The sequence below is a fragment of the Eutrigla gurnardus genome (genome assembly GCF_963514095.1).
Source record: "Eutrigla gurnardus genome assembly, chromosome: 1".
In the NCBI taxonomy this organism is placed as follows: domain Eukaryota; kingdom Metazoa; phylum Chordata; class Actinopteri; order Perciformes; family Triglidae; genus Eutrigla; species Eutrigla gurnardus.
In genome coordinates this window covers 10,669,486-10,689,841 of record NC_139915.1, presented here as the reverse complement: position 1 = coordinate 10,689,841, position 20,356 = coordinate 10,669,486, and the positions used below count along the sequence as shown (strand labels likewise).

Sequence of the window (20,356 nt, the reverse complement as noted above, 5' to 3'; positions counted from 1 at the left end):
ATAATTTAAAAACTGCAGATGTTTCACAGTTCAATGAAATAATCGGTACTATAAAACCTACACATGCTCCTATTTGCAGAGAACACATCAATACAGAACTAGTAATATAGGATAAGATATAAGATACATTTTATTCATGCCGAGGGAAATTGTTGTACAGTACACATATATAGCGTGCAATTAAAACAAAATATAACCAACAAAAATTATCAATAAGCTGCAAAAATTCAATGTTCACAGTTCAAGGAATTATTATATACCTATAATAATTATAATTATATCTTCAGTTATTTCATACCAATAATAACAATAATACACAACGTTCATATGTAATCTTTCTTCCTAACAATGTAAAATATAATTTGGAAATTGTGTAAGCTTTTGGTATTATGTAGACAAGAATTTTTTTTTTTACAAAGGTTCAAACGTTATATGTAGTAATCACTAGTAACAAACACATCTGCACTGATATAACTGCACTGATCAGGTGAATAAGAATATATGTAGTATAATACTACGACAACTAATACTACTAGTATACTAATACTACTAGTATTAGTTGTCGTAATAACAGCAATAGCAGCAGCAGTGGGAAATGTATTGATTGTGGCCTCCCCTTGTGTCTCGGTTTTGCAGGTACAAGTCCGGCGCTATCAAAATACGTCACCAGTGCGACGGAAGCAGTTCTTCTCTCTAAAAAAAGGTAATTCTGGCTGATTCATTGTAGCCAGTTGGTTTGTCACGACTGAAGACAGAAACGCATATTTTTCTAAAGACCCAAAGTATTTGACAGCAAGTAAGTAGACTTGGAGCTTCCACACAGCACCTAGCTATCTTAAAACACGGTGAGATAGAATCGTTGTTCATAATTTGTTGCTGTTTTTCTTGCGCGAGATGACGGAGGCTTAGCACGAGTAAGCTAGCAGTAAGCTAACACTTTTAGTAACGTTTAATTAATGGCCCAATAGATGTGTTGGCACCTTACTGCTGAACCACCCTTCTTGTTTTTCCATCTAAAAACCATTGTAATGTGAATCCTAGATAAATGCATAGATCTCCGGCTTGTTATGACGCGCTTGCGTGACTATGGGTTAATGAGCTAACTGAAGCTAACTAACGATTTGTTGGCAAACTTGTTTATCACTTTCATTCAAGGTTCCTTAGGATCCTCATATAACATATATACATATGTATGTCATAAATTGAATTAAACAGCTTGAGGCCTGAAAAGACACGAAATATAACACAAATAAATAGCATTTTCTAGGACAAAAAGCCTGTCAGGCCATCGGTGTAGACTATAGTTTATTGCGCTAAATAATATGAATAATATGTATGTAAGTATTTGGACTGAAATTGTACGAAAGTGCTATTAGATTTATTTATTTACTCATACTGTAATAAAATAAAGGATTTAAGGTCCAGCTGAAATGAAAAATCATCATATTGTGCACCTATTTTACAATATATGCTGAAAAAAAGGACAAATAATAACCAAGCTAAAAGTATAGCTGTATAGCTGTGTAGTTTGAAGTTAACTAATGACTTAATTGTGTTTGTTCATCAGATCGCAATATGGACCGGCTGCTGAGGCTCGGAGGTGGAATGCCTGGGCTTGGCCAGGTAAATCGGTCTGAATTATCTACGGATAAGGAACAAATATTTGTGTGTTTACTACCTGAAGTATGGGCAGAAACAAAAGTCCCTCCCACGATCTTACCACAAGCTTATCCACACCAAACCCTAACCTAAACCAAACCACTTTAAATTTTTATATCTAAACATTAAGTTTAGACTTAAATATATCAATGCTTATATGTTTGAAATGATTAGAACAGAATTAAACATGAATGGGCTAAACTGGAAACACTGATAGGTTGTCTGATTTCATCAATAATGTGCCCAGTGTTTCATACTTCTAGATCTTTTAATTATCCAGAATGAGACCATGGTAACTTCCCATGTGTCCCCCTGAGTCTTTATATATTGTACCACGTTTTAAAGGATTTTTAAAGGATTAAAGATTGTAGTGCTTAATCTGAGAAACTACTGTATTTGAGAGGCCTGAACTGATAAGACTCTGTTGTGACTCCTTAGGGCCCCCCAACAGATGCTCCTGCTGTGGACACAGCAGAGCAGGTTTACATCTCCTCTCTGGCCCTGCTCAAGGTAATCAAACATCATCTGCACTAAACATTTTTGTTTTTTGTACTGGGCATTTTCAAGTTTTTATTTAAAATAACATTTGCTATTTTTGTCTCTCATATTCTCTCTTAATTAGATGTTGAAGCACGGGCGTGCTGGTGTACCAATGGAGGTCATGGGATTGATGCTGGGAGAATTTGTGGATGACTACACAGTGCGAGTGATTGATGTGTTTGCCATGCCCCAGTCTGGAACAGTATGTATTACCCCCCCCCCCCCCCCCCCCCCCAATTAACCTTGAGTTGCTTCCCGGGTGCTTCACAGCAGCCCACTGCTCTAATGCTTAGGACGTGGTAAATGCAGAGGCCAAGTTTCATTTTCATTTCATTTGTATGTACCTGTGTTTATATGACTGTTCTAATTAAGTAGTAAATGGCTTGTTTGAATACTGATTTAGATTTTTTTTTAGCAAAGTATATGTTGCTAATTTTTGCTCTTCATTAGTATATTAATATTTTCTACCTCACAGGGTGTGAGTGTTGAAGCGGTGGACCCTGTGTTCCAGGCCAAGATGTTGGACATGCTGAAGCAGACCGGCAGGTAAAGCTTTGACATAGATCTACAGTCAAGCATGTAGAAAAATACCTTGATGTTGAGGCATCACGTTTCTCGGATAAATCGGGAGACGATTTTTGGGATACCTTCTAAACATGTGTGCTGTCTTTCCCCCATGCTGCTTGTCAGACCTGAGATGGTGGTGGGGTGGTATCACAGTCACCCTGGTTTTGGCTGTTGGTTGTCTGGCGTGGATATCAACACACAGCAGAGCTTCGAGGCCCTGTCGGAGCGAGCCGTCGCAGTGGTGGTTGATCCCATTCAGAGCGTCAAAGGAAAGGTAAAGATGAATGCCCGCTGCAGAACAACCTTGTTACACAGGAGCTTTCATTTTAGCTGCATTATACAAGACCATTTGTAAATGCAGTAAAATAACTTGCTACTCAGTCCACTGGTTTCATGTACGGCCTCTGTCTTCTACAGGTTGTTATTGATGCCTTCAGATTGATCAATGCCAACATGATGGTGTTGGGTCATGAACCAAGACAAACCACCTCCAACCTGGGTCATCTGAACAAGCCCTCAATCCAGGTAACGCATTGTTCACAGCACCGACATAACCCATTCAATGTGGATTTCTTCTTATATGCTTAGAGGTGGTATGTAGATGCATTTCCCTACCTCTTAATTGTTGCTTGACAATCCACATTGAACCTAATATGACTTTTTTTTCTGAGCCATTAATGTTCAGGTTGACATTGCATCAGATCCTCTTGTTATATTGAGAGAAAATGCATACTTAGCTTAACATGAAACCACTTTGACATTATCAGAGTCACACTCAAAATCCAAACAGGTTTAACTCATAATACATTAGGGAAATGTATTTTATAATTGTAATGTTTGGAAACTTTCTCTAAGCAGCTCATTCTGCGTGTTATAACTTCTTAACGTTGGATTTCTCCTGTTTCCAGGCTTTGATTCATGGGCTTAACAGACACTACTACTCCATCACCATCAATTACAGGAAAAATGAGCTGGAGCAAAAGGTTTGAAATTACACTTTATTCACAGAATTATTTGTTATCATTGATTTTATTACAGAAACATTACCCTTGTTGTTCTTCAGATGCTGTTGAACCTGCATAAGAAGAGCTGGATGGAGGGTCTGACCCTGCAGGACTACAGCGAGCACTGCAAGCTCAATGAGACCATCGTCAAGGAAATGCTGGAGCTGGCCAAGAATTACAATAAGGTACAACAATATTAAACTTCTCTGTAAAGTTCTTTTGAAGGCTGAAATGGCCTTCAAAACGGCACAGACAGGAGTAACTTTTCTGTGCAGTATTTCATTTTTTAAAACTGTTTTATAATGAAGCATTTAAGTATTCTTAGCACTGACGCATCATAGGGATTTATTAATTAACTTATGAAAAGATGGAGATGCTATGGTTGATATTGGTAGCTTGTCCTCCACCACATAACCAGGTACAGGCTTGTTAATTTCAGTCAAAAAGTGTTGCTGTTTCAGAGCTGTAGCACTGGCATCGTTCTCCTTCTCAATGCCCCTCGCCACCCACCAGTGTAGTGGAGCTGTACATATACAGGTGTTAATGTGAATTTGAAGCTCTTTGCAGTTGACAGACACTTAATCACCCAGGCACAATTTGCATTTCACTGTGATACTGATTATTTGAAAATGTACCCATCTCTGATCTATCATTTAATTCAATGGTTGCCGCTGGTGCAGAGGATCAGTGAATTCAGGGTTCCACCCTCAAGTGTTTTGATTCACAAAGACTCCCCTTGTACTAATGCTGGCTCTCATCTCTTGTGCACATTCATGCTGTATTTCCCTTTTCTAAAGGAGTAAAAACTGTAAAAAACGTGTTAGAAACACGTGGCTTCTGGTGTGCTCCTCTGCAATATTAAGACACTGTCATGTTTCCACCTCAGGCTGTTGAAGAGGAGGACAAAATGACCCCAGAGCAGCTGGCAATCAAGAATGTTGGAAAACAGGTAACGGTTCAATTTCAACCTCCAGATAAAAACATTTATATATATATATATATATATATATAAATATATAAATATATATATATATATTTTTTACAAATTGCTAAATCAAAGTCATTGTTTGTTGATTAGAGGTAAAGAGATAAAGTACGTAGATTAGAGTCAGATAGGGCAGACATCAAGTTACTTTAAATTATTAAAGTTTTCTGAAGTTTGTTGGAACCAGACACTTGTCAAAACGGAAATCATTCTCCCAAATCATATCATGTTGTTGATGTTTGTCCTCATTTTCTGTCCTTGCAGGATCCCAAGAGGCACTTGGAGGAGCACGTAGACGTTTTAATGACATCCAACATTGTCCAGTGCCTAGCTGCCATGTTGGATACAGTAGTTTTCCAGTGATGGGCCTGTGTGTAAAACTGTTAATATTGCAACCCTTGTTTTTCTTTTATATAAAATAAATGTATGTATCAAATGAAGACATTGGCATGGTTAGTACTTTATTTTAATATCCATGCAGTGTGTTGCATATTTCTGGCAGAACAAATATCCTTTTCTTTTTGAATCAAAACATTGGTTATTTTTGTGTTTTTAAGCATCCACAATTATCAACAAATTGTTGGTTCTACTCTTTAGTTCTAGATTTAATTATGTTTTTAGCGATTTATTTAAAGGTGTAATAGAAAGCCAAGTCAGTGGAGTGGAGCCTGTTGATGTAATTACCATCCTAAACACTAGATGGTGCAGGAGTTACACGTTATATAGACAAAAACCAGAAGTAGGAGATGAATAATCAAGATTGAATACATCGAATGACAGTAACTGTTTCCTATGAAGGGGAATATGACTTTATACTATTCAGTCCGACAACATCCTAGACACTGTCCAAACTTCCTAAAGCCTTTTCGGCATTATTGACAGTTTTTATATCTCCTATAATAATAATCTTTACTGTGTCTACTGTAAACTTAATTGCTCCACTTTGAAACCACTGTGCATTTTCCTAAACTAGCCTTGTCTCATTGTCAAAGTTGGGATTCCTTCCTCTTTTTTTCAGTGTAGTTGTGGTTTTCTTCTGTAATGTACAGTGGACGGACATCATATTTAGAAGGGAGTAATCAGCAGTGAGGATATTCAGATTCAGACATAAACCCTTATGGACCGTTGGGGACTTTTTCGTCCTTTTCATTTTTGTTTTTACAATAATTTTGGCTGTGTTAATGCATATGGCATAAATGTATGCCAAAGTCAAATACTATGTTTATAATACACTGTACACACTTTAATTACACTGTGACCCTTAGAAACAAAAATGTCCTCATTGAAACCCATTATAACTGTCATTTTTGACCCCAGGGCCATTGCAGCATACAGCCACAAATATTTTTTTGTCTGTCATTCTGGACGTTGTGCTGCAGAATTATAGTTTTTTTTACTATTTTCCACCAGATAAAGCAATTTTCCTATTTTGGGAACACAGAAAAAAATCTTCCCTTTTCTAAAGATTCACTGTTGCATATCATAGCAGGCCAGTGGAATACATGTATGCAACAAAAATGATGTGGGTGTGTAGATATGGATGTAAGATAATTTTTATTTTCTATGCAGTTTTAGATTTGTAAACACAAATCACACTCAGCAATTTAGGAGAAAAATATCCCACTGAAACCAGGAAAAACAAAAATGTTTGATCCCACTGCCATTACAGCATAAAATCATGCAATCTCTCTTTTTAGGCTTTCATTTTGAAGTCAAGACTTTAAAATTGTAGTTTTTACAGTAACAGATTAAGCCATTTTCTTCTGTGTGTGTGTGTGTGTGTGAGGGATGCCTCTCATCTGATGCAGCATCCAGTGGAACATTTGCAGATTATCAACAACTGTTTATCTAGAGGAGTCATGTTCTCATAGTGGGAGCAGGGCCCAAGAGCCAGCATGCCTTTTACATTATTACATTTTAACGGGAGAAAATGTCTCCATAATGGATTCACAGGATCTCAGCCAGGGATGCTGCTCGTATTGCAGTAACTCCAGTGACAGCAGAGTACATGGAGCATATGGTCTATCTCCACCCGTCCGGTGTATACTAACACAGAGAGTTATGAGACAGATGTGGCCCCCGGTCATTAAAAAGACCTAATGGGGCTTCGAGTTACATCATCTTTTAAAATCTTTGCAACTCACACTCTGAAAAAAATGTGAAAATGTAGCGCTGTGAAATGAAACACCTTTCCTAAGGCCATGCGGGAATGACAAAGTGGGGCCCACCATAGTCCATAAGGTAAATCCATAATCTAGAGAAATTGTTTCCAAAATATATGAAAGGAGATTTGTATGCTACAGCTTACTGGGTCGTATCAACTTTGCAGATTATATAAAAGAGCTCCTTTTAAAATCAATCAAAACCGTTTTTACAATTTTACAATAAATAATAAAAACAAAACACAAAAACTTCTCTAAAAAGATCAAGGTTTAATGCTCATGTTTAATGGCTGATAATGACTATAGGATAGCGTGTGATAGCGGCTTAAGGTCTTCAAGGGGTGGTCAGGGAAGCCGTCCAACTGAAGAAGGAGTTATTCTGGCAAACGTTATCTTGGAAGACTCCGGAGGCAGTTGCAAGGTACAGATAGGCCCAAAAGTGCTACAGCCTCTGCCGTGAGGAAGGCAAAGCAGCAGGTGTGGGAGGTGTTCGGAGCAGCCATGGAGAAGGACTTTCGGTCTGCACCAAGGTGCTTCGGAAAAAAACGTCCGCCGCCTCAGAATGGGGAGAAGGGGAAACATCCAAGCTGTACAGAGTAAGAGTGGATAGAAATAATCCAGAATCTATGAATATGCAAATATTTTTGGCCCCATTTTCAGCATTTGTGCACTAAAACTTTCCAGTTTCCCCATCACACTTGTGTTAGTTACAGAGTGGACCACGATCAGCTTCAACCGTGGAAACCTTCCCCCTCAGCCAAAGAATGTGGAAACAGTCTTCTGGTGTTACACCACATATGCACGTCATAAACCGTTCTGCACAGCTCTCAAAACAAGCTCAAACATCATAGGGAAGTTACAATAAGCAATTAGTAACCACATGTTTTGACGATGATCTTAAGTGACAGTAAAATGTATGCAAAGCATATTTGTTGGGCTCACTGTGTAAGTTACAGTGCTGATGTGCAGTGAAGATAGAAGAAAAGGCAACTTCTCTGATTGCATGTACGCCAATGGATGTTTTAGAGCTTAGCTGCAAAAACCGAGCTGCTCTGAAAGGTCATCGAAATCCCGTCTGTATGTACACAGACATGTTTGTGTACCCATGTGTCACCTCCATTGTGTGTTGAAAGTGTTGTGTCATCCAAGTATTTTTGATTCTGGCCAGCTGAAATCATGGAGACGTTTTCAGACGTGGTCCATCCTGTTGGAAATGTCAGCAGATGTCTCACTGAGATTAGGGGTTCAAATGAAACCAGCGTGCGTCCTGCAGAAGCCGCACGGGACGCCAACAACACAATGTTATCTTTCTGGGGCCGTGATAAGAGACTTCCCCTCTGAAAAATTCAGTGTGGCACACAAGTCTGGACCAGCGTTTTTGTGCTGGCTCTCCCACTGAAAGCAGGATAGGATAATCCTCACCTTACATATGTTTGCTGCCACTCTGTGATTGCAAGTGCATATATAGCCAGCTGATCCTTTGGGGTTTGACTGGATACTTGACACTCAAAACCTGGTCCAAATCTTTCCTCCACTCTACCAGTTACTTCTCCTACTCGTTACAAAGAGGCCCGAAGGAGAACCAACTCATTTGATTCTTCTTTGTAACGCTCATTTTTAAAGGAGTGTAATTCTTCCTGTTCTCGTCTTGTGGCCAACCACTTCCAAGCAGATGACTCAGAGGGGGAGGTTTTAAATAAGATGGGCTTTAATAAACCCTGATGTGGTTTGTTTTTCTTCAAGGGGACAGATCATTCTCATGAGGCCATGGCATGAACACAACCCACTGCCACGCCTCAACGGACGGGAGCCAGAAGATGACAGAATTGGGAGGCATTTTAAGTGCATGTTCTCACAGATGAACAATTAATGGTCTTATAAAATGTCAACAGTCACAGCATGAAGAATGCAAATCCATGTTTGTGTTTGCAAAGTGCTTGAAACTCTTCTAGGCGACTCTGTTGAAGGAGGTGAGGAGGAACGGTCTGGTCCGATCACAGGATCTACACCAGCAGATTTGTTGTTGTTGGTTTTTGATGTTGGTTTGATGGCCTGTTCACCATTTAGGTCCAGAATGAAACTATGGAATTTTGTACAGACATTCAAGTTCCACAGAGGACTGACTTTTTTGATCTTCTGACTTTTCCGCTAGTGCCACCATCAGGTAATGTCCAATGCTCATGAGAAAATAGCTGCAAAACTAGTTACATTGCCATGAGCCTCTGCTGCACCTTGTATTTTCTGCTAATTAGCTCATTTCAGCATGCTAACATGCCTAAGATGGCAAACATGTTTAACAGCATGTATTCTCATTGTGAGAAAGGTAGCATGCTGACATAAGCATTTAGCTTAAAGCACCGCTGTAGACCACCACCTAAGAACAGCTCATAGACTGCATATAAGAATTGGACGTATTTATCGTGATGTCACCCTTTGGCTTTTGGACTACGGTTGTGAAGCCTGCAGTTTGGCCGTCACCTTCTTGGAATTTTGGAATGGTGAAAAGAAGTGACCATATTTGGACAGTGGAGGAGCGACGGGTGGATCTGATGAATACAAGTGGAAGAGCGACACCCCGAGCAGCAAGCTTTCTGAATTTGGCTGCATCTGGTGTGAAGCTGTTAACAAAGTTAGCTTCATAATTCAAGGAGACTGCTAAGTGTTGAATCATCTTAGAGGCTAATGGCATTGGAAGGCACACCCTATCCCATACCCTGCTGGGACCATAATTTGACCTGAAACAAGTAAATTAGACCATGGAGTCAATGTTTACTGGGGGAAGTGGGGTCATTTCCTCATAGACTTCCATGCAAATGATTTATTTTTGCAACCAGAGGTGTGGAACCAGAGAATGCGAGTTTAAGGCACTTACCATTGCAACACTTTTCAGAAGAGTTGCTAGCATGGCTGTTAACTCTTACTTTTGCTAAACCAACATGGAACTTCAAATATTCAGAAAAAAACATGGGAATTTGAACCACTACACTTCCCTTACAAATGGCAAACTTCATCTGCTAACGAATAACATTTAGTATGATCAAAATCTTCAGAATGCTAATAAATGGAACTTCAGGCAAGGTTGTTTTGTGACCGTTCTGCACACTAATTTGGGTGGAGGGAGTGTGCATACTGGACCACATATGTGAGAAAGTGTGAGTATTTCTGCTGGTCCGTCATTGCACATGTATGTGAATTTATACATGTGTTTATGGCGCACATCTGGAGAAGCATCTCTTTGGGGTGATAAACACTCAACCCAGATCTGCTTTCGCACAGTTTTCATGGAGCACTTTCTCCATCCCAACTGTATTTCACCTTTACTCAGGGCCTATTACATGTAAAACGTAATTGCAGAGTTAACATGCTGAGTTTGGGCATTTTAATGTAACGCAATCTGCCGGCCAGCTGTGTTTTATCATCTTAGAGTGTGCCTCCCTTCTTGTGTACCCTTCCCCATCAGTCAGAGTGCCCTTAACCTGCAGGATCTCCACTCTCTCAACACATCAGTTCAGCCAAAGCATAAACACATCTGCACTCTGCTTTAGGTCAGCACAGGGCTGCTGGGTGTTTCATACCTGTAGAGTTTTCTGGAAAATATACTAATGTATACAACGTGAAAAATTGTGCTATGCTACTGTAACAGGGGGCGTACCATCTGGGATATGTGTGATTTGGACTGTGTTTGTGTATAGATCTGAATCAGACTGAGAAGCAGACTGAAGACATGGATCATAGTTTGAACAATCAGTAATCGTCTGCAGAGCGAGCCAACCGCATGCCTCAAAAGCCATTTTTGAAAGCACAAATGAATGGCAGTGATGACATACTAGTCGTGCTGCCTCCAGAATGCCAGTTCAACTGCTTTTCACCTCAGGAATATTTGTGGTTTGACTTTATTTTGCTCCTTAAAAGGGGTGAATGAAAGCATTTACTGGAGCTCTGTTACCGGGCAGAAGATTTCGTTACACCGTCATCAGAAGACTTTATTTGAATGCTGCTGGTTTTCTGCAGACTTGCGTATCCTGAAGGATTAATAAAGTAATTTGAAGTGATCTGACATACCACGCGCTACAGATTTAAGTTTAATGCAGCAGTGTGGATGGGGAACTCTTTGTCCTCTGTGTTGTGTCAAACTGTGTTAAATTGCTGATTCCTGGGAAAAGGAAACACTGACTAACACTCCATTTGTTTTCAGGCATGTGCTAAGGAGCTCTGGTTCTGCAGCGAAGGCAAGTGGCCAAAATTCAGAGCTGTAGCCCCGCAGGGGAGTCTACCGACCTACCATTTCTTTAATTATGTGAAGTCATCTCTCATATTTGCCCTCTTTGTCTATGTTGTGCAATGAAGCCATATGCTTCCAATCTGCAGGAGAAAGCACACACTTTTACCAGAACCTCTTATCTTCCACAGCCCAGATAAACATATCAGGGAATAGACTGAACCCTTAGGGCTTGTTTAAAGGTGACTCTTGAGATACTGAAGAGAGAAATGATGGAAGGGAAGGATGTGATGAACAAGAACACAAAGGCCTGTCCAGGACAAGTATCATGCATCAGTGGTAATTCATTCCTTAAGGTTTATATCATGAAGCAGGATTTTTTTTTTTGGACAGCAGTGGACAGAAGATTTAAGAGAATACATGAGCTCACTTCGTCTCCCAAGAGAAATGCTTTGCTCTTCTGTGTTGTGTGTGTGTGTGTGTGTGTGTGTGTGTGTGTGTGTGTGTGTGTGTGTGTGTGTGTGTGTGTGTGTATGCATGTGCATGTACATGTGTGTGAGCATCCACGATTTGTTTCACCCAGCAGCCTCTGCTTCCATGATTGTGGTACAGCAATGACAGTAACAAGGTGCCCGTGGTGTTGTGATGTTACTCGTTGCCTGGGACTACATTTCCACTCTTCTCTGTAATGTTACTCAGTGGTCTCAGAATGATGATGTCACTGTCCGCAGAGTTTCCACCACAGCAGAGGGCCTGTGGAGATGAAGCGAGTGGGTGTGTGCGAGTTTGTGACGTGCAGTCAGACCGGCTGCGTTTGCACAGGGAAGAGGTCCGCGTTGAACACTGGGTCTGTTTCCATTAGTCTGGTCTTCGGGGACTCACCGTCTGGGTCAGTGTTGTTGAAGTCTATAATGAACTCTACTTCTACAGTATGTGCACACACACACACACACACACACACACACACACACACACACACACACACACACACACACAGTCAGTATAGGATATTTTATTTGCCAGATATTTCTGCTCAATAATTAAGTTTTTTCATGCATCTATAAAGTGATTGACTTGTAATTGAGCTAGCCTAAAGAAGCTGCCTGAGGCTAAGGCTAACTAGATTAATACACCACGTTGCACAAAGGATTTATTGAGAACAAGTCAAATGAGAAAGTCCAAAGATTTTTGAAAGACCCCTAAAATAATTAATACATATCTTAAGATCTGACCACATTTGGGTCCAATTGTTTTGCATTGTGTACACAACTGCAAATTCAGATATATTTCACCTTTTCAACAGTTTAACTTCCCATTTTCATACATTTTTTGCAAAATTGTCCAAATTCATACGCAATGTGACCTTTCCTCAGTGATCTCAGCTTCGAAACGTCCAGACTTCCTCTTTGGCACCAAGACACTCACCAATGACCTAAGTATCACCACAACTAACATAAACAAGGACACACTTTCACAATGCCTTTCCATGACGTTGTCACATTTGCAACAGCAAAGTGATATCTAGATTGAACTGTATACTGTTATTTTCACATCTTAAAGGTCTTTCAGTCCGTTTCTGCTATGTTCAGTTCAACTTTAGTTCAAACTGATATACAGTATCCACATACATATCAGGGGAGATGTTTGTTTTCCATACAGGTAGGTATTGTAAGGCAGTTATTCACTGATATGTCACCTGCTGTTGTGCCACAGGCTCCGGTGAATCAGATGAACAGCAGGTCGCATCTGCCTCTGTAATGTGTGAACCTTTTTCACCTTTGTGGTTTCTGATGTCATCTCCTCAAGGGGACGGCGAGCTGTGTGATTATCGGAGAATAGAAAGGGGGATCATCAAATGCATAATCACGCACCAACACGCATGTATGCACATGCACACTGCGATGATGTCATACTTGTTTCTTCTACCATCATCTATTTAATGGTCTGGGAATCCGCAAGACGAGACAGATTACCCCGAGTTGGCGTTTGAAATTTGTCTGACAAATAGCCACAAAGTCATCCAGGGTGGATGTGAGGCAGGGGACAACGTTTTTTTTAAGATAGTCTGCTTGAGTTTGGTTTATCATCGTCCTCTCACTTGTTACTTTTTAGCAAGCACGGCACATTTCAGAAATTTCTGTTACTGGTACCACTGATTAATGAAGTACTAAGTTATAAAACAAACTAAGCTTTATTACAAGATCATTTTGTTTCCGAAAGTCACGGGGTGTTTTAATAGGCTTGTAACTGTTGCTGCAGTGGTGAACTATAATGGTGTGCCTACTTTGATCAAACTGGGAAACTCCTTTCGGTTCATTCTTAATGTTTTCTCCACACAGAAGAGTATTCTGCTGGGAAATAATGTAATAAGGTCTGTCCACGTGCCCATCCACAGACTGTGAGTCATTTTGTCACAGCTTGGTTATGTTTTTTTTTTGTGCTGCATTGCCATACATGTGAGTCACAACCAACCTGGAGTATAGTTAGACCCCTAAGCCAAATGAACCCTGAGATTGTTTTATTTGGCTGTCAGTCTGATATGTCAAAGATGCTCTCCAGTGAACCATTAACAGTCACATTCAAGTAGCAGTGGTCACAGTGTTTGGCTCACTGTGGCAGAGTAACATTACCCTCAGAAAACAGCACTGTGGCAAATGGTGTGAGGAAGGCCGCTGTCAGTCTCTCATGCAGCCAAATGGTGAGACGTTCAGACTGAGACCAAAAAAGGCAGTTGAGAGGAAAGTGGAGCGTGGTGGTGCAGGATAACACAATACAAGGTGACTTCCTCCCGCGCGTGAAATTATTCTTTGATGGGGCTGCTGTGATGTTTCTGCCTCCACTTTCCCTGAAAACTATTCGTGTTGAGTCTGACATTTCCTTCCAATTACTTTGTTTCCTCTTTTTTTTTTAGCTCATTATCTGCAAATCAGAATCGGACCTTTTCTATAAATCCCACCATAGACTTTTAGATGAAAGTTTTTAGCATTCAGGTTGCCAATGAGCTCCCTTGATTTCAGTAATGAGAAGTAGAAAAGTAAATATGTCTGTAAAAACGCTCCGTAGGGTTATGTGACATCAATGTGTGAAAGGGCCATAAAGCTTTGAGTCTGTGAGAACTGACCCTCTTGACAGTAGAGAATCTAGTTTTCTCATGCCCCATTTCCCCATTCAGCACAGCTCTTTTTGGTTTTCCATTAGCAAAAGTTGTTTTGCTGACCTAGGGTGGAGTGCAGACCACTGATTGGTCAAAGAAAATTTTCACTTGAAACGTCACATATGGCGGGGTTGTGGGACATCCTGCATATCGTGAATGGCCGTGTACTGAGAGTAAATGAAATAAGTGTTTTAGAACTTTAGAGCAAATTGAATATAATTCAGGGTTTGTGTAATATCAATGTTCTTATCCGGCGATAGGGTTGTAATATGTCTGTCTTTACAGGAGAGATCACACTTTACAGTCCCAACACTATCACCAATCAACTAATGCAGAACAAATGCTATTATATCCCTCTTGCTAGCCACTAGTAGAATCAGTGTCTGGGTGTGAACTGTGACCCAGGCTACACTCAGCAGTGTAGCCCCCCCCCCATGTTGGCACGGCTGATACGGACGAGAGTGTCTCATTTCAAGTGGTGGTGTCAAAACAGAATCATAACACAAGAGTGTCTGCAAAACCAAAGACAAGCAGGAAAGATTTTGCTGTGAGAACGATCGCACAGAAAGTACTTCTTGGATTCTTGTTTTCTTTAGAAGATCCTGAGGTGGACCATGTTCAACACACACACATGTTGGTGTGCTTTGCAGACTGTGTTTGCTGAGGTGTCTGTGTCTTTCTGTGGATGTGTATATTTGTGGAGGGGTCTGACTATGTGTGTGTTGAGGGGACTGTGGTGGTCTGTACACGAGTGCTTTCTACACTGGCTTCTGTCAGTACAGCTCCTTTATTCAAGCGAAGCGGACCTTTTTTAGTTCAGAAAGCAGCCACACTGTGGTTTCTATACTCGCATCTCAAATGACAGAAGTTGTTTTCTTTCTGTTTCCATTTCTTCCCACCAAGCCCGACCATATAATGTTAAAAGAGGCAGTGTAGCCTGTCATGCATTTCCCAAAACAGGCTGACCTCACCTGGGATGAGGGACCGTACAGCCCCAGGTGAGCCAGCATGTCCACGTCGTCTAGACGGGAATGAGTGAGTAACGGTGATGCTTCCAGCAAGGTAAACACTTGATATTTCCCCTCACTGGTTTGGAAAGTGTCTGTGTGTGTTGTGGTGCACAAAGTTGGTGAGTTCCGACAGAGGATCGCTGTTTTGGTAGGGAAATAGTTTCGCTTTCAGGCCTTAAAAGTACAGCTTGGCAGAGGGAGAGAGGGAATGTGCCGACAATGAGAAAAACACACAGCACAGAGAGGGCGAGACACTGAATTCTATTTTTTTCATTTGCTATGGTCTCGTGAACCAACGTCTGCTTTATGTTGGTGATGTTGTCAGGAAGTTTAAGGAGGTGGGCAGGAGATCTGGAATACATACTCTGACCTGCATGCTATGTGTATAGCAGCCTCAATGGAGGGAAAACAACTTATTGTCTAATAAAGGACATAGCTAAACACAACATAATGGAAAGCTGCTTACTCATTAAGGATGGATGTTTAAAAGACGGGGGGAAATACCACAAGTAAAACAGCTAGCACATGGGTCCAAATTGGCTCAGCATTTCGGGCCCACATAGTCTTTACTGCAGATGGGAGTTAATGTATTAACCCACCAACAACAACACCCTTGTGTTGTCCTGTATGTGTTATGGCTGGCTCATTTGGATCTACATTGGTCTCACATCTCCTGAAGGCCAGAAGAAGCTCTACCTACTCAAAGCCCCTCTTTGTCTCCTTCCTCCAGGAGCTTTTGAGGACAACCTGCCCAGCGAGAGATGGCGAGGCAGATTGTTGCGAGGGCGGAGACACGCACCGACAGTGTGAGTAACAAGACTGACCAAGGTCAGCTAGAGGGATTCTCACCTCGCTGCCTTTGGAGCTTACTGTAAGTCTTTTGGAATTGTGCCCTGTCTGTGTGAATATCATCACCTTCCCACTTGCGTCCCGATCGTGAATTCATTAATGTGATGAATCTTGGCCTCTGTTTCGTAGGACAATCAGTCTCAGTCTAGGCGACAACAGGAAAAGGCACAGACGTTTTCACATGGGTCCCAAATTCTGTGCACGTCTGCGAAGCTCATTTTGCAACACGAACAAAGTGGCTATTTTTTCACTCCGGTGGGTAAACAAGATGCAGACTTGTTTCCTCTATTTTTCCAATTGGCCTCGTTAAAACCACCAGAACAGTCAGGGAAATTCACCCAACAAGAAAAGTTCAGTTTTTTTTTTTTTTTTTTAAAGAGTGAATTCTGTATCGCCAAATATTGGATTGTGTGTGAGTGCACAGGTTAAAGGTAGGCACTAGTAGCAAATTCCACGATGACACACAACACACACTGCAGAAACACATGTGTCATGGTGTGAAAACAAAGATTTCCACATCAATAAACACTGCTGTCCTGGAACTGGCATATTGTCATGTTTGACCGGGGAAGGTGTAAACTGTGACTAAACTACGCACACACGGCGGTCTGGAGAGGCGAGGGTCGTAGCTCCACGATGGTGACGCTTTTCAGAGCGCTGTTCTTGCATCAGGATGGACCCAAGAATCCAGTGGTGGAAGAGGTGGGAGATGTGTCATATTCCACAAGTGAATGAAGTGACTTTGAAAGCTATGATTGCACATCCAAAGTACAACTCGTGTCTGAAAGTCTGCTGCCCTCGGCTTTATGGATTTCTTTTAGCATCTCCATTGTTTTACCGCCAGCGTCATTGTTTTCAGTTTATTGAAGTTGAACATTTCTGGCTCACTCTCACCATTGTTTGTTTATGGCACACAAGCGGCAGCTGTTTTCAACAAAAAAACAACAACCTCTCAAAGCCAACTTCCCGCCCAGCACTGGATTGGAGGCAGAAAGAGTTGAGCATTTAGCAGCTAAAGAGCCAGACATTTAGCTCTGGAGACACAAAACAGAATTAAAAGTAGAGTAAATTGGACTGCTGCTTCATATCTGTTGTCTATTGTTTGCTCATATGGTGATGATAATAGTGTTGTGTTCATAGCTTGTTCCAATTGTGTGACCAGATGACTTGCATTTCCTGCACACCTTGAATTACTGGGCCTGTTGTCTGAAAGGACTTGGTCTCGGATATGTTAAAAAGACACCATTGGTTGTAAAAATGTACAAATGTTGTGTCATTTTAGCATTCAGAGAACTGAAAGACCAATTTCAGATGCTTTTGAAAAGTTGTGACACGCTTTGATGAGACTTAAAACGCCACTTGGATTTGACAAATCAGTGTAGATTAAAAAGGGGAGAGTTTGAGTGATCAAATATTTCCTCTGATCCCTCCGGACTCCCGACACTAATAATCTCCAGGGTGTGTGAGCGTCTCGTGTGACTCAACATGTAATTCGGTCGATGAAGCACCACCATCAGCACCCTTCACTTGTCTCAGTCAAACCCCCGCTGTCACTCTTGAAGCGGCCCCACCCAATCTGGTTCCCACGACGACCCTGTATTGTAGCACGTTGTTGTGGAATCTCGGGGACGTGCTTCGTCAGAGTGTTCGTCTCATCGCGGCCCGTCTGCCTACAGTTGTTGTCGGCAGACCGGCAGATGCTCTTCACATCCTGTGCAGAAAATTCATACTGATTCAGACTCGAGATGACGAGGCGCAGCGAGAATGCTGACAACCTCAAATCAGGTTGCTCAACCGTTTTCTAGCTGCTTGGAAAATGCATTTCTGCAAAACTGCAGATTTTCAGGCCTTCGAATGTGCAATGGATTGTTTGTATATGAACTTAAAAGCTGTAAATCATAGTTCTTTACTACTCCAAGTAGGGAGCTGGAGGCCAGCAGCAGGAGAACAGCCAGACATGGGTGTGTCAGGCAGTCATGGTCCCATTGCTGCTCATCTCACCCTCCACTCTACTAGTAGCTACGTAAACCCTCTCAACTTTCTTTCTTTATCCCCCCCAATTAGTTCATCCAGATGTGGCCATCTGGCTCTCTCACTCTCCAAACTGCCCATGTACACATATTATAAATAAGCGTTCCCAAGGCTCTTATGTTAAAGCCTGGCACAGGTTACAAACGTTTTTTTAGATTTGAAAATCCTTGAAGACTCCACACAAAACAGCTGTTTTGTTAATAGTTTTGTGAGTCTTATAGGAATGCAATACTAAATGTGGCAAGAATTCTTCTAATGAGTGAGCTGCGGAGATGGATTTGGACAGAGCGAGGCTAGCTGTTCTCCTGGTCTCCTTAAGCTAAGCTAACCAGCTGCTGGTGCAAGCTTCATGTTTAGTGCGCAGACATGACATGTTTCATCAATCTTCTCATATAACTCTCGCCAAGAATACGTGTGTTTCCAGACAATCTTTATCTTTTAAAAATGACAAATGCTTTATTTGACAGCTTGACATTTAGTGCATACCACAGTCCCCCGAACCCCCACTCCCGAATGCAAATCACTCGTACAAAGAAATCACAGTGAAAACAACCAGAGTGGAGATAAATCTCTGCTGAAACATGGATACATCTAAAGCTGACAGATAGAGAAGAAGAAGAGGAGAGGTGAATCACTTTGATACAAGCCAGGCAGCTTTCCAGAGGCTTCCACAGAGACAGCTAATAAATCTCAACGTGAGACCAAACAGCCCAGGACGGTAAGTCATACCCTGATACACACATTCTAGTAGGAACCCAATGTCTCTGAGCGCAAATATTTATACATTACTTTTACACAAGTGCCTCCCTGATATTGCATAAGTGCACAATTCAGAGAAAATGGGTTGTATAACATAAATGAGAATAGTAATTACACGTTTAAAAGTGAGATAGGGCAGCTTGAAACCATCTTGTGTTTTGATGCTCCACAGTTTGGCGTTGTTTCACAAGTGGAAAGTTTGTGGAGGTTGTTTGCCGGGAGAGAAGTGTGACTCACTTTAAAAATAAGGACAGCACTTTTGCTGTTTTCTTCCTCTGTTTCCCCAAAACCATCTGTTTTATTTTTCAGCCCTCAGTTACGACTCTCTGAGCCCCGTGACAGGAATGATTTCAGTCTCACACACAGTAGCTGCTCCCAGACCAGAACTATGAGTAAGTTTAGCGGAACCAGCAGCTCCCGACATGACCAAGGCAGCATGGTGTGGTCACTTTTATTATTATTTCCCCGCCTTTTGCACATTTAATTCCTTGGCAGAGGAATTCACTTCCCGAAAATCAACTCCACAGACCTCATGGGCACATAACCAGCCATTAAACATGCTATGTGCAGACAGTTACTGCAGAACTTTCAAATAACAAAAATACCAATTAATTGCAGGTTAACGTGTATAAAATGTTATTCTACACATCTGAAATTATGCATTAGAATGTAATGAGTAATAAGACCACAGTAAAAATTGCATTTTAAAAATGAACATATGACTTTTTTTATTGTGAAGATGAAGCACCTTCACAATTGTATCTGTGATCAGTGTTAAATATGCATGCATGTCTCTTTTATCTGAATGCAGATATTCAAGTTAATAGGTGCCATAATGTGACAGTTTTTCATTACAAAAAACTGTATATTAATTTGATAATGAAGGAATATTAATTATATAAAATTATTTTTTGTCTTAAAATTAAAAAATTATACCATATACTTAAATTACTCATAACGTAAAGGCGTTTCATTCCCTTCAGAATAATAGTGAATACCCGGCTTTAAAATACATTGTCCAAAATTAAGAGAGAAGCTAATGTTTTTGTTTGGGAAACACGGAATTAAGGACATAAAAGACTCGACTTTTAAAAAAACAGACAGTCAAGAAGAAAACATTGGGTGTTTTATTGGGGTTTTCAGCTCTATTGTACTGCTTTATGGTGATTTGTCTTTCTGATATTTTATCAAGGATTCCGGTGCCATCTCATCTGAATTGATCTCTGAAACGAACAGACTCGTTCACTGATTCACTGTTTTTTTTTTTCTTGTCTTGAAAGTGAAGTGTCGGGTGTCAGCATTGCTCACACTCGGGCGGGTCGTCCAAAGCTCCGGTTAAAGCCCTCCCCTCCAACAGGCTGCAGCGGTGCGTCCTGGTATAAAACCAGTGCGCGCCCCTCTCCTCGGTCTGGTGCAC

General features: G+C 41.0%; 1 protein-coding gene across 1 annotated transcript; it reads left to right on the top strand.

The window, feature by feature from the left end:
* Positions 1-700: 700 nt before the first annotated feature.
* On the top strand, positions 701-5,195 carry psmd14 (proteasome 26S subunit, non-ATPase 14). The gene is made up of 11 exons (XM_084014844.1): positions 701-796; positions 1,568-1,623; positions 2,098-2,169; positions 2,282-2,401; positions 2,675-2,745; positions 2,890-3,040; positions 3,184-3,291; positions 3,675-3,749; positions 3,830-3,955; positions 4,657-4,719; positions 5,020-5,195. The coding sequence occupies exons 2-11, from the start codon at positions 1,576-1,578 to the stop codon at positions 5,116-5,118; spliced, it is 933 nt and encodes a 310-aa protein (XP_083870970.1). The 5' UTR covers positions 701-796; positions 1,568-1,575; the 3' UTR covers positions 5,119-5,195.
* Positions 5,196-20,356: the final 15,161 nt, after the last annotated feature.